The sequence below is a fragment of the Lathamus discolor genome, chromosome 6, assembly GCF_037157495.1.
Source record: "Lathamus discolor isolate bLatDis1 chromosome 6, bLatDis1.hap1, whole genome shotgun sequence".
Classification (NCBI taxonomy): Eukaryota; Metazoa; Chordata; class Aves; order Psittaciformes; family Psittacidae; genus Lathamus; species Lathamus discolor.
The window spans coordinates 53,564,099-53,576,485 of NC_088889.1; the positions used below are offsets into that span (position 1 = coordinate 53,564,099).

Genomic DNA, 12,387 nt, shown 5'->3' on the forward strand with positions numbered 1-12,387 from the left:
TAGCCTTAATTGCCTCAGGCAAAACCCAGTGATTTCCAGGGTTTCAAAGAGGTTTTTCATTGCAGAGAGTTGCACTTCAGCTCTGGTGTGTAGCTAACACTCTGGAAGCCAGCAGTTCTACAGTGAGTATGGACCTGATGTGAGCAATGGGAAGTTCTTCGTTTCTCTTCATGCTTCTGTCCTTGTTCCCATCCCTCCTTAAAATATTAAGCATCTTTTAAAGGTGGTGCCAGCTTCTGTATATTGTGAGGTTAGATGCAACAGCAAATCTTTTGCTGAAATGTTGTGAAGGGAATAGAGAAGAGCCCAATAGTCTTGGTCTCTAGGTCCCATAATAACCACTAGCAAAATAATACCTTCAGTTTTGAGGTGCTGCAGTGATCCCTGTGGATGCACACAGCTGGATCAGCACTGGTTCTTCTATCACCCTTTTGTGCTCCTTTTCCAAGGCTCTGTGTGTCACTGGCTTGCCAGTAGGGACATGAACTTTGTCTTACGTGCTTGGCAATGGAAACCATGGTTTGTATTTGACCTTGAACCACAGTGAGCAAAATGTATTATCTTTTAAATAATCCACATATGGATTTTTTTTAAATAGGAATACTTGCCTTTTTCCTAGTTGGAAATAGAAAAATTAATTACCCTTAATTACCATTAAGGGCAATTTAATTATTTAGTCGCATAAAGAATTAAAAACAACAGAGATTTAGTGGTTCTGGATTTTTTCTCTAATCACTGTCAGATCAACTGGATGTTTTCTGACCTGCTTCAATAATACTGGAATTCTTTTTAAGATAGTTTTGAGGCAGAACACTTTGTCAGTCCTTCCTTCTTAAGTATCTGGCTTACCCCCTATATATGACCATACAGACAACCGTTTTTTTGTGTGTATTCTTATCACAGAATTCAATTTCTATTAAAGAAAACAACTTGTATTTAATTGCATGTTGGTCTGCCTTTGTCGTGACTAACTCCTGTGATTCATTTACTCTGCAGACTAAAATTGGTTAAGATTTAAGGTCATAAATTGATACCACCGGGTTATTTTGGGTTCAGATCCATCCAACTACAAATAATGTAGCTGTCCTCCTCCTTTGTCCCCTCCCATTGGCCTATTGTGCCAAAGGTGGCTTCTTGCTCTTCAGAACTGTTTAAACCTGTAGCTCTGACAGTTTTCCTTTGAAAACCTGCCATATGTTTAGGCATGCAAAGCCCACAAGAAATCCTCCAGCAGGATTTGGGCGCTGTCAGCGGCTGAGACCTCAGGACATGTAGAGATGTCCAGAGCTGTTATAGGCTGGAGCAGCAGAGGATGGGCCAGTATGTTCCAGTCTGGATCTCCTGTGCTGCACCACCATCACCCATCCGAGTCCTGGAGATGCACAGGAGACCTCCTCCTAGCTCTTGTAAACGTGCTGTTGTTTCAAAACTCAAGTCTCCTTCCAGTATTTCCTGGGTAGGCAGAAGAAATCTGACTGTCATTTTGAGTACGAGAGGACATTGTCTGAGGCTTTCCCCACCTCCCCCTTGCTTTTGTGGTAGTGGTGTGTCCTTTGCTTCCTTCTTGCTTTCTTCTTGCAGACAAGGGCAGCATGTAAAGTCTTTCATCTCTCTTTGTGAGCCACGCCGCCGCAGAAGAGCTCTCCATGCTTTGCAACCCTGTTGCTCCATCTGGAAGTCATTAGCAGCCACAGAGCAGCAATGTTTTTCTTGGGAAATAGTGTGGATGGGAACGGAGGGGCTTCCCTGTTGTCATCGTCCAGAAAACCTTCTCTTTTTCCACCCCCTCTCTCTTGCCCTACTTCTAAGACAGCACTGTTGGCTCTGCTGGGCCAACTTCACTGGGCATCTGGACAAAATGTCTGGGAGACCCTCCCTCACTAGCTGGTGGTGCAGCCAACCCTACCCCATCTTGGAGGCACTTTCTGTTCCCTGCCTCTGTCTTGCCCCCAGGTTGCAAGGAAGCACGTCATGGTGGTTTTCTTAAGCTATGGAGAGTGTGTTCTTCCAAGATTGGTGGTGTGGGGTAGGATGGAGTCTCCTTCCCACCACCGTCTGATGGTCCCACCCTTCCCTGCAGCAGGGGTGATACGAACCCTGTGATGTTCTGCATCTCCAGGTCAGGAGCTGTGGCAGGGTAGGCACCGCAGCCTGCCCTCCCTCCGTCCCTCTGAGGCTTGCAAAACTCTGGGATGTGCGGTCTCCTCCCTGGGAGCCTATCTACTGGGAAAATAAACATGAAAATCTTTCTTTCCTTTGCTCTCAGCCCCTTTTTAAAGCGCATCCCGTGGGGAGGGCAGGCATGGCTTGGAGAGCTGCCCGGGCTTAGTGTGATGCTGGGGGGGTCGTCTTTGTTTTGTTTTGTTTTGTTTTTTGTCTTTCGGAAACATTGTCATGGTGACCTGGGGAAGAGGCTGGCTTCCATTAGCTTAATGAGTTAAAGCTGCTGGGAGAGGATCAAAATGGAGGGAGAGGTAGGGTGCTGCCCGAGAAATCCCATGCCTGGCGCCGCACAGCATCTCTGATGGGGATGGTGGGGCACAGAAAGAGGGCTGGTTGGGGCTGGCCTGCTCCCTGCTTGTTTTAGAGGGACTCTGCTGTGCTTGCTCTTCCTTTTATTTGTTTTCTCATCATGTCCTTTTTTAAAGTCTGCTTTTTTTCCCTTTTTTTTCTTTTTTTTTTACTTCTCAGCAGGACAGGACATAGGTTTTACAACCCTCCAGGCACCAGCTATGTTGCTTTAATGCCAGAGCAAGTACTGGCATTACATACTGCCATACTGTCCCTTCCCTTGTCCCAGAACTGAGCTTCCCACTTCCTACCTGGTCTAGAGGCAAAGGGCCTTCCAGGGAAATACCATCTGTGTGAGCTGGGAACTAAGCTGGCCTCTTGGCTGCTTTGTTTTTCTTTTCACCCTAGCCCCATCCAGAGAGAAGTGCTCAGTTACTGTCAGTGTCTGGGTCTCGGGTTCGGGGACTCTCTGCATGGCTAAAACTTTAGAAGGTCCCTGCAGCCCAAAGCAGCACATGCACTGGTTGTATCAAGGAAGGGGGGGGGGGGGGGGGGGGGCGGGAGGGGGATATGGTGTTTGGTCCATTGCTGCTGCATATTCTGATGCATCATGTCCTGATGCTCTTGAGTGAAGAGACAGTTGCTGTGCTACTGCTTTGAATTCAGACAGGATCCCTGGTCTCTCTGTAATAGAGGTGAAGCAAAGACTGGTTGGCCCTTTTTCCTAAAGCTTTCTGTTTTAAGGCTCCATCTCAAAAGGAGGTAAGGGGACTCCAGGCACTGCTTGTCTATGCAAATCCTTCTGTGACTTCCCAGCCCCAGTGTACAGGTCCTGTGCCTCACGGCATGCTTTGGTGGGTGGCTGGTTGTGCGTAGCAGCTTTAGCAGCCTTGCTTATTGCTGCCTTATTGGAGAAATGTGCCGCAGGGCAGAAATCACACTGTAGTGTTGCTCAAGAATTTGGAGGCACGTTGGTACTGTGAACCTAGAAATCATTTGCTTACTGTGCCTATTGCTGCAGCTCCAGCTGTTCCCAGGATTAGCTATTGCTGCTTTTGGAGGGAGCTGCATGACTGCAGGCACTGCAGTTTGCATTTTATACCTCTCTAATTCTATTTGTTTATGGCCAGCAGCATTTCTTGTTTGAAAACCCCTGAGAAAGCTGCAGTACAAATGAGCCGAGAAGTGGCGTGTGAAAGGCAGATGAAGCCTTGCTCATGCAGAGTTGTGCCAGTTTGGGTGGAGCCCTGAAGGGATGAGTAACGCTTTGGTGAAGAGTTTCTCACCCAGGACAGGCTAGCAGCAGTTAATCTTATATAGTGGGGAGGCTTGTGCTGGGGGGAGGCTGCTGTAACTTTAAGGAGGATAATGTGCCATTCAGGGTGGGGATGACAGGTGCTTTGCTCACAGACGTGGAGCCCAAAACCATGCTGTCCGTCATGCGTGCCGTCTGCCAGGAATGAAAGCTAAGATGTGTCAGGCTTATTTCTGGGAAGAGGGCTTGGTCGTTCCCATCTGGGCTGTGATTGCTGTGAAATAGCCCCCAGCTGCCTGGCACCCAGTCTGGAGGCAGAGATGCCCCTCTCAGTCCCATCCCTTGAGGAGAAAGAGCGGTGTGGGAAAACAAACACCATCCAAAGTGTGTGGTTGGGTGCTCTGGTTGTTTTCATTTGCTTTTGCAGTCTTCAGCGTGGCACTTCCATGGTGAAACGCTGCTAGCTTTCATTGTACAAGATGTTATTGTTGCATTAAATGTTTTGTGCTTGTTTTCAAATAAACTGCGGAGCAGAGTCCTGCTCCATTGCCTCCCAGGAGGCTGTAGTGCTCTGGTGGTACTCATGAACAAAAGGCGACTCCATAATGGCCACTTGTTTGTGCTTGGGAATGAAGCTGGCCTTTATCCCAAAAACCTTCCAGGTTTTTTTTTGTGGTTTTCTGAGTGCAGGCCAATCATTGCTGCACATTCCTGCTGCTCCCACCCCTCCAGTCGCATCCGCTGGCCTCTGCTCAGGAAGCTGCACGTGGTGCACGTCTTCTTCCCTCCTTTACTTCTTGTTGTTTGCTTGCTAGACAGCAGTGCTGGCTCTGGCGAGGAGTTGACAAAGCATGAGCTGGGAGGGGAGCGGGAAGCCAGGATGTCACTTGTCTGCCTGAGGTCTGCATGGCCTGTCTGGGGTGGGAGTTCAGTAGGTCGGGTTTGGTTTTGTGTTATTGAAGCTGCACAAAATCCAGCAGGAAGAAAGTACAGAGGCAGACAGAAGACTTCTATAGAATGGCAAACGTCTCTATTCCCTCTTGGTCTCTTCCATCAGTTGAGGTTCTTGCTGGGCTTTTGTCTCCTACTTTTCAGAGCAAAACTTTCCCAGCCACCAGTGGCTCCTGCATTTTCCTGATGATCTCTATATGACACATTTCTGACAGAACAATCATCCGATGGAACAACCTCAGGGCCATGGTAGAGTCCATCACTGGAGGCTTTGGGGATATAATTGGTCAGGGAGCTGGATAGTCTCATTTAAGCTCCCTTTCTCACAAAAGGTTTGACCAAGTGATCTTTCAAAGTGCCCCCCAACTGGGGTAGCTCTATGACTCTGTGATCTCCTGGCTATATTTGCTCAGCCTGAAAGTTACCTTTGTTGTTTATTGTGCTGAAGCTGAGAATGAAACCTTCTCTGTGGGAGTGACCTCGTTGTTGGCATCCCTGCAGCATCATGCTGCTTGGTCTCCAGATGTGCTACATCTGCTTGTTGTCCACCTACAAGGGTGGTTAGCATAAGTACTGACTTCTCAGATGTTGAAATTACTTGCCCCCAGCCCAGCTTTGTCTCCTCTCTGTTGGCCTAACAAGATGAGAAGTTAGAAGCTGCTGCACTCAGGGATGAGAAAAGTTGATTTTCCCAGAACAACTTGTTATGAAGACTCTCCTGTGGAGCCACCCAATGCTGTAAGATGGAGAAACCTGATGCAGTTTGGGTTGAAAACCCAGACTAGCAGCATCCCTCGTACAAGCTGGAGTGGTGAAGGCTGGTTCTTGGGCATTACCAGGTTCTGGTGACAACAAGCAGACCTCTTTTTTTTAGAGACCACTACCAATAGATTGTTCTTGAAATAGCAGTTATGTAGCATCCGAAAATCTCCATTGGTCTCTCCGGGGCTTGGCAGGCGTCCAGCACACAGCCTTCATTTCACAGGATGTGTTCATGTCTTCCCATCACCCCCAGCCCCTTTGGGGCCCTCTGCCGCACTGCTCACCACTCTGGCTCTCTGCCTGGCTGCCACCACCGCTCCACCTCACATCGTGTCCAGCCACTGGGATAAAATCACCCAGTTCTCTTTCAGGCAGGCCCACAAAACTTCAACTACTGGCCTGTCCTTTCCAAGAAACTCTCCTGGGAGGTGTCTTCTGCTTGTGTTTTCCTTCTCTTCACACCTTCAGGTAAGGAGGTGTCTCATCCCCACTTGAGGTTCTTCAACAACCCAAATGGCTGTTGGGTTTTCGTGGCTACTGGGTGCTGCTGAAGCCCCTTGAGTAGACATCACTGGCCTTGTGCCGGCAGTGTTGCTGTGAGGATGTTGGTGTCGCCGGCCACAGATGCTGTCAGGTTTTGCGGAGAGGGGCTTCCTGCAGGGTCAGCATGTTCCATTGTGCCGGCGCTTCCCCTGCAGATGGCTTCCTCCCTCCTGTGGCACCTAAATATAGCGGGAGGCATTGTGCAAGCATGGTGCTGGTGAGAAAGGCCATCAGGAGGGTCCCAGCCAGAGCTGCTGGGGTGGTGGTTCCATCACCACCTCTCACCACATTGCTCCTTGCGTTGGCAATTGCATTGTTTCAGTGCTGTGACTTTTGTTTTAAAGAGGGAAGAAGTGGGAGTCAAAATTCACCCTTTCCCAAGTTTGACATAATGAGGGGATTTTAAACAAGTCAAGGCTGTTGTTATGTATCTGTTTTTTTTTTAGAGAAGGATTTAACTTGGCTTAACTCTGCTCTCAGCACGTGCCCTTTAGACTTTGCACTTCAATTATCAGAGATTGTTTAAAAGGTAGAAAGATAAGAAAAACCTTAAACATCAAGGGCATGTACGGGCAGTTTTAATCCTGATCTCTGTTTATACTTCAGTGCTGTTCCTAAGGGGGAGTTGACAGACTGATTAATAATTATGAAAGCATTTTGACTCATAGCAGAAGAAAACGTTTCATTGGAGGGACGTGTCTCCCAAGCACCAGCAAGATTCAGTGTTGTTGCTGTTACCTCTGGATGCCCCGCATATGTTTATTCTCATCATGAGTTCTCTTTGCTCCCTCACTGTCAGTTAAAAATGGTGACTGCAGTCTTGCCTCATTTGTAATTATTTCTTTATTTTTTTGCTTGTGTCAAATTGCTTTTGGATGGAAAGTAGGATTCACTTACAGAGTAGTGGAACCGCAGTACTTGAGAGTATTAATTAACCAGAAAATGCACTAAATATACGGGATACACCCGGAGAAAGCTGTGTTTTCAGGAAAGCAAACAAATCCAACTGAGCTGGGAGCACTTGGCTGAGTAACCACCACGGCCTCGCCAATCTCATGGTTGGTGAGACCATGGTGATTACTTGCGGCAGCAGAGCTGAGCCTTGAGCTGAGCTCTTGTTTTCTGAATCAATAAACTTTCATTCCTATGTTTTCTGAGCTTCCACACCCAGTGCCTTGTTTCCAAGCTTTGAAGTAGTTGTGGAGTAAGATGGCTGTGCAGATGTAATAGGTTGAAGTGCAATATGTCATCTTCTCTGTAGAAGAACTTACAACAAACAAAAGCCAGATTATATTAAATTAAGCAGAGATGCTTAAGCAGTGATTTTCTCTTAGTTTTTTGGCTCGTCTGTCTTTAAAATGTTAGCTGGATAAATTTGTATGCTGTTTAATAGAAATAAACCATATGCCTTATTGTTTATTTTGAAGATATGCTAACTAATCATTTTCATCTCCTCTGCTTAAAATATTTAAAACAGTACGCTGTGGGAACTCACATACTACAGGTTTGAGGAAAGCCTTGTCTTGCCTGCTGCACCCTCTGCCTATTACTACTTGAGTCCTCTGTTTCCTGATGGGATGATGGGCTTTTTAAAGTTTTGTTGTTAGCAGCCTCAGACAGTTTCAGACCTGATCCGTGTTATGTTGTGTGTTGTTCTACTATGTCTGCTGTCACCTCTGCTCCTATCTCCCAGGCTTTAATTCTGCACACATGTAATTAGGCTGCCCCAGGGGCCAGAATGGCCATCCAGGAGCTGGGATGCTGCTGTACAAAGCTTTACAGTAATGCTTCTGCCTCTCACTCTCACTTGCAGGAATCTACATCCTGATCGCAGTTGGAGCTGTGATGATGTTTGTGGGGTTCCTGGGATGCTACGGCGCTATTCAGGAGTCTCAGTGCCTTCTGGGAACGGTAAGAGTGTAAAGCTTTGGATGCTGCTTGGCAGCGTGGTGTCCTGCCAAGCACTACGTGGCCGTGCTTCCCTTGCTGGAGAATCTTCCAACACACTGGGTTGGGAAGATGTATGAGCACAGAGATGGAAATAGCTGATCTCTGCAAGGAGCATGGCAGTGCTGCTTGGCTGAGGGCATCTCTGCCCGGCCCGCTGAGCTGTGGTTGAGCTGGCAGGCATGTTGCAAGCTCCTGCTTGTGCCTGGCTGTAGTACAGAGGCTGAAGCCAGCAGCATAGCAGAAGAGGTGCAAACAGCAAGAGTCTATGGGATTAATTTTCTCTGGCCCCCCCCTCCTTTTATTCCCCCCACACAGTCTGGCTGTCCAACCAAGCACCTACCAACCCTTTTTTCTTACCTGCTGTCCCCTACAGCTTCTCCTTTCACTCTGTTTTAAGGCTGCCTGTGACAATTCCAGTTCTTTTAAGGAGCCATCCACTATTTTTATCCGTTTGGATGAGAACACAGCAAAGATTTCCCACAATATCTTAGTGAGGATGTCCCGGAAAATCCATTACTGAAGTGCTGCAGGCGTCCTTGATGTGAGGCAGCAGCTCAGGATTCCTGGCATGGGATGAGCTTAATTGTATAAACTGTAGCCACACCAAAAGCCTTTGCCTTGGGGGTAGGTAAGGGAGACCTGTTTATTTAAAGCAAGTTCTGACATGTAGTTCAGCTTTAAACTCAATTAAAAAAAGAAAAAATAAGAAAAAGGGGTAAAACAAACAAAAAAAGCCCACAAACAACAACAAATGGGAAGGATTTTCCAGCGCTTGGCTTTGTTGGGCTGGAAGATTCTTGGCGGTGGTGTAGTGACCCATGGGTGTGGAGACAGCTGGGACAAAGGGAAATGGAGCTCCTTTGCCTTGCTTTCGCAGCTGGCTTCACCTCTGGTTGCTTGTTTCCCAATAAGAAGGGGGTGCTTCTCCCCAGCTTTTATAAAGCACTTCTGAACGCTGGTGGATGAGAGCTGCGTTAGGAGTTTGCAGGCATTATCACTGAGCTGAGAAGAGGAGGAGCCCATGCATAAATCCAACAGGGGTAGTTGTAGTAAGGTCTGGCAGCTTTGGATTATTGTTTTTGTTAGCACAAGTGCTTACAGAACCTGAATTACCCCTCACTCCCTCCTGAAGTTGAAAAGAGGATTAGAAGGGCAGATGGTACAAACATAGCCGAGGTCTAACAGGAAAACCGGCTGCTTTGGCTGAAATTAGCAGCTGTGGCCGCTGTGTGCTTGCCTGTGTTTGCTCACACCTTGGCCTGACAAGAGAAGGCTGGAGACACCTCATGGTGACGCATTCCACTGGCCAAGGCTCCCACCACGCTCCCAGGACATTTCCAGGCAGCGTCCTCAGGGTGTTGCAGGGAAACAGCCACTTCCCCTCTCCTGCAGCCAGCCGATGAAGTGACTGTAGCCTTGCTACAAAAGGGAAAAGTACCAGGAAGTTCCATGCCGTTAAAATCCTGTGGCAAAGGCAGCGTGGAAGCTGAGCGGCAAGACCCAAGGAAGGCAGGAGGGAGCCACTCGACATGGAGGGCATATATGACCGCTTGGCCAGAACACAGCTGTATTCACATGGTGGCAAACTGCATCTCTGGTGCTTTGCAGCCAGCTTACAGAACTTCTGCAGGAAGTTGTACCTCCAGATCTGGGGTAAAGGACACATCCTTCACTGGAGGCATCCTTCACAAGAGTGAGCCCTAGTGCTTAACCAGAGAATTACAGTGCCATTGTGCCCACAGTTTAGAGTGGTGTGGCTTCTTGGGGAGAATGTGGGATCCAGTCCCTCAAAGACGGTCCAGAAGATTCGGGGATATATAGGTATTTAAATAGGAGTTGTTTATCTGGGGACTGGATATGGATGTTGGAAGTTTTTTCCTACTGTCAGGTTGATAGTCCTGTTTCCATTTTGCTGATAACCCTTTGCTCTTGCGTGTGAGAGCCAGGTCATAGCGTCATTCTGGAAACTTCCATTTACTCTGTGAAGAAAATGTGTGTGGAACAGAGACTTCCCAGGGGTCAGGGGCTGTTGACCCACCCCATAATGTGATTCTGTCTTCCTTGAACTGCATTCATCTCTTTTGCCTTTTTACTTCCATGGCAGTTCTCCCAGTTTGGGGCTTTTCCCAGGAAAAGTCACTGAGGGTGATGTTATCACGGAAGTAATGTTAGCTGCGTGTGGAGCGTGCCTCTCAGTGCCATCTCACTTGGCTCTGATGTATGAGCTTTATGGCTTCCCATTCCCATTCTAACAGACTGACCGTCACAACGTGTTCCTGAGATCTGAACAAAATGATGGCGGGAGGCTTTGGGGGAATGGCAGGGAGGAGTGTTGGAATTGCACAAACGGGGTGGGACTGTGGGAAAACATCAGTGTTAGTATTTATGCAAAAAACTGCAGTAGCCTTGCAGGGTAGTGGATGCCAAGAGAGCTGGCCATAAATCACACCCTGACGCCCCACAGCTCCTCAGCAGCTGAAATGTTGCTTTTAACCCTGCACTGGCAATTCCCATCCTTGGGGCATCTGTAGCAGAGCAAGAAGCTTCTCTGAATGGTCCTGCAGGTTCACGAAGAGGAGAGATGTGTCTCGCGGTGCACAGAGCATCCTCATCCATGCCAGTCCCTGTGTGGGAAGGGTTCTGCTAATCCCTGCTCAGGCATCCCAGTGGGAAGTCTGGGCGTGGGGTGGCATCCAGTTTGTTATAGGAAAATGTGTTTGGGCTAAGCATGTTTATGAGTGATAAAAAGGTTTGAAGTCAGGCGACACCTTCTTCCTGTCTCTGTCAGTAGAAGTGCCACTCTACACCTCTACCCACCTAACAGTTGTTTTTGCCTTTAGCCAGTTATGTTAAATGTCTCTCTCTTGATTTGTCTTTGCAGTTCTTCACTTGCCTGGTGATCCTGTTTGCCTGCGAAGTTGCAGCTGGAATTTGGGGATTTGTCAACAAAGACCAAGTAAGACAACTCCAGAGCCTGCATTTGTGGGACTGGGAGGCTGGGGCAGAACCACAGCAGATTCCAGCACAAGCTGTTTTGCTCATGAGCTGCTCCCAGACTGAGTCATAGGGACTTAGATTAGCTGCATGACCAGGTCTGGTCACCCAACTCCTCATGGCCAGGCTGATGAACTTTAAATGTGAGCGCTTGATGGTAGCAGCTGCCCCTTACAGCATGTAGTGCAATGTCTGGAGTAAAAATAGCCCTTTCTCACTTGGGTTTCCTCCTTGCTGCCACACTGTCAGTCACAGAGTGAGTTGATTCACATATGAAGTCATGAAGAAAAGCCATCAGCACATTCTAAGTGCCAGAGAGCAAAGAGCAAACCCAGCCACCTGGCCCTGAAAGGAGGGAATACCATATGGAGGGAACCTGCGTCTGTTAACAGGGTTACTTGTTGCTTCCTGCTCTTTGCCAGTATCACATAACCCACTTCTGGCTGTTGGTCAGCCAGGACTGAGATTGCTTCTGGTTAGTAATGCTGATCCGTGCATGCGTGAGGGGCAGAAGTTTCTGTCCCAGGCACCCTCCAAGGGACTGCTCAGATGAGGTCCTCTGGCCAGAAGTGGGGTAGCTAAAGGGCAGGACTGAAATTGCAGCTTTTCACCTTCTCTTCCCTAGTCTCATGTGCTCACACATACTGAGTTTGGTCTTGAAGAGCAAAACAATCAGTGTATGAGAACTGTGGCCATGTTGTGGGCTGGGTGTTGATCCCTCAGCCATTAAGGCTTCGCACAGAACACAGGTTAGACTCTCTGGCAGAGCAGGAAATGTGTTTACTAGGAGATGTAAACTAGACATGTAAGTAGGTGGTGGCCTGCTCAGGTTTCACATGCATGTAGGCTGCAGATGACCAGCTCACCCATGAGTGGGAACACCCTTGTAGTCATTCACCAGACAGTGCATGACTTCACCGGAATAAGCTCTTCCGTGGCTAAACATATTATTATGCAGGCAGGGTATGTTTCCTAGCAGCTTTGGTGAACTAATTAACCTTTGCAGAGGGGCCGTGTTTCCTGGAGATGTTAGTTTGTGAATCCTGAAGAGTCCAGGATGTGCCACAGCAAAAAAAGCAGAGTCTGAGTAAGGAGGCAACACCCCCCCACCCTGTGTATGTTGCTTTCCATCCTGGGGAGAAGGTGCTTGGCCATCAGAGCATAAAGCTGAGAAATTTAGGATTTGCTGATACAAGAGCGATGACTTCAGTCCCTAAAATTAATTTTGCAGTTTAAAATGAACAGTGGCAGTCTGTTGGCGTCAGCTGCTTTCACTGCCTGTGTGATGAATGGGCTGGTCACAAGTCCCTGCTCACAAGGCAGGCGGCTTGCTTCTCCCCACTTTGGCCAGAGACATCTGGGGAGCAACACAGGCTGGAGGGAAGCACTGGGTGATCCTGGCCACAAGAGCTGCTCCCCAT

The 12,387-nt window shown here is 48.1% G+C and overlaps 1 protein-coding gene across 1 annotated transcript in view; it reads left to right on the forward strand.

The window, feature by feature from the left end:
* The window catches only part of CD81 (CD81 molecule), a 33,824-nt gene that overhangs the window by 14,750 nt on the left and 6,687 nt on the right, over window positions 1-12,387 (forward strand). Inside the window, exons 3-4 of the mRNA XM_065682770.1 lie at window positions 7,836-7,933; window positions 10,854-10,928. Coding sequence (XP_065538842.1) covers window positions 7,836-7,933; window positions 10,854-10,928 — 173 coding nt within the window. The remainder of the gene's footprint in view (window positions 1-7,835; window positions 7,934-10,853; window positions 10,929-12,387) is intronic.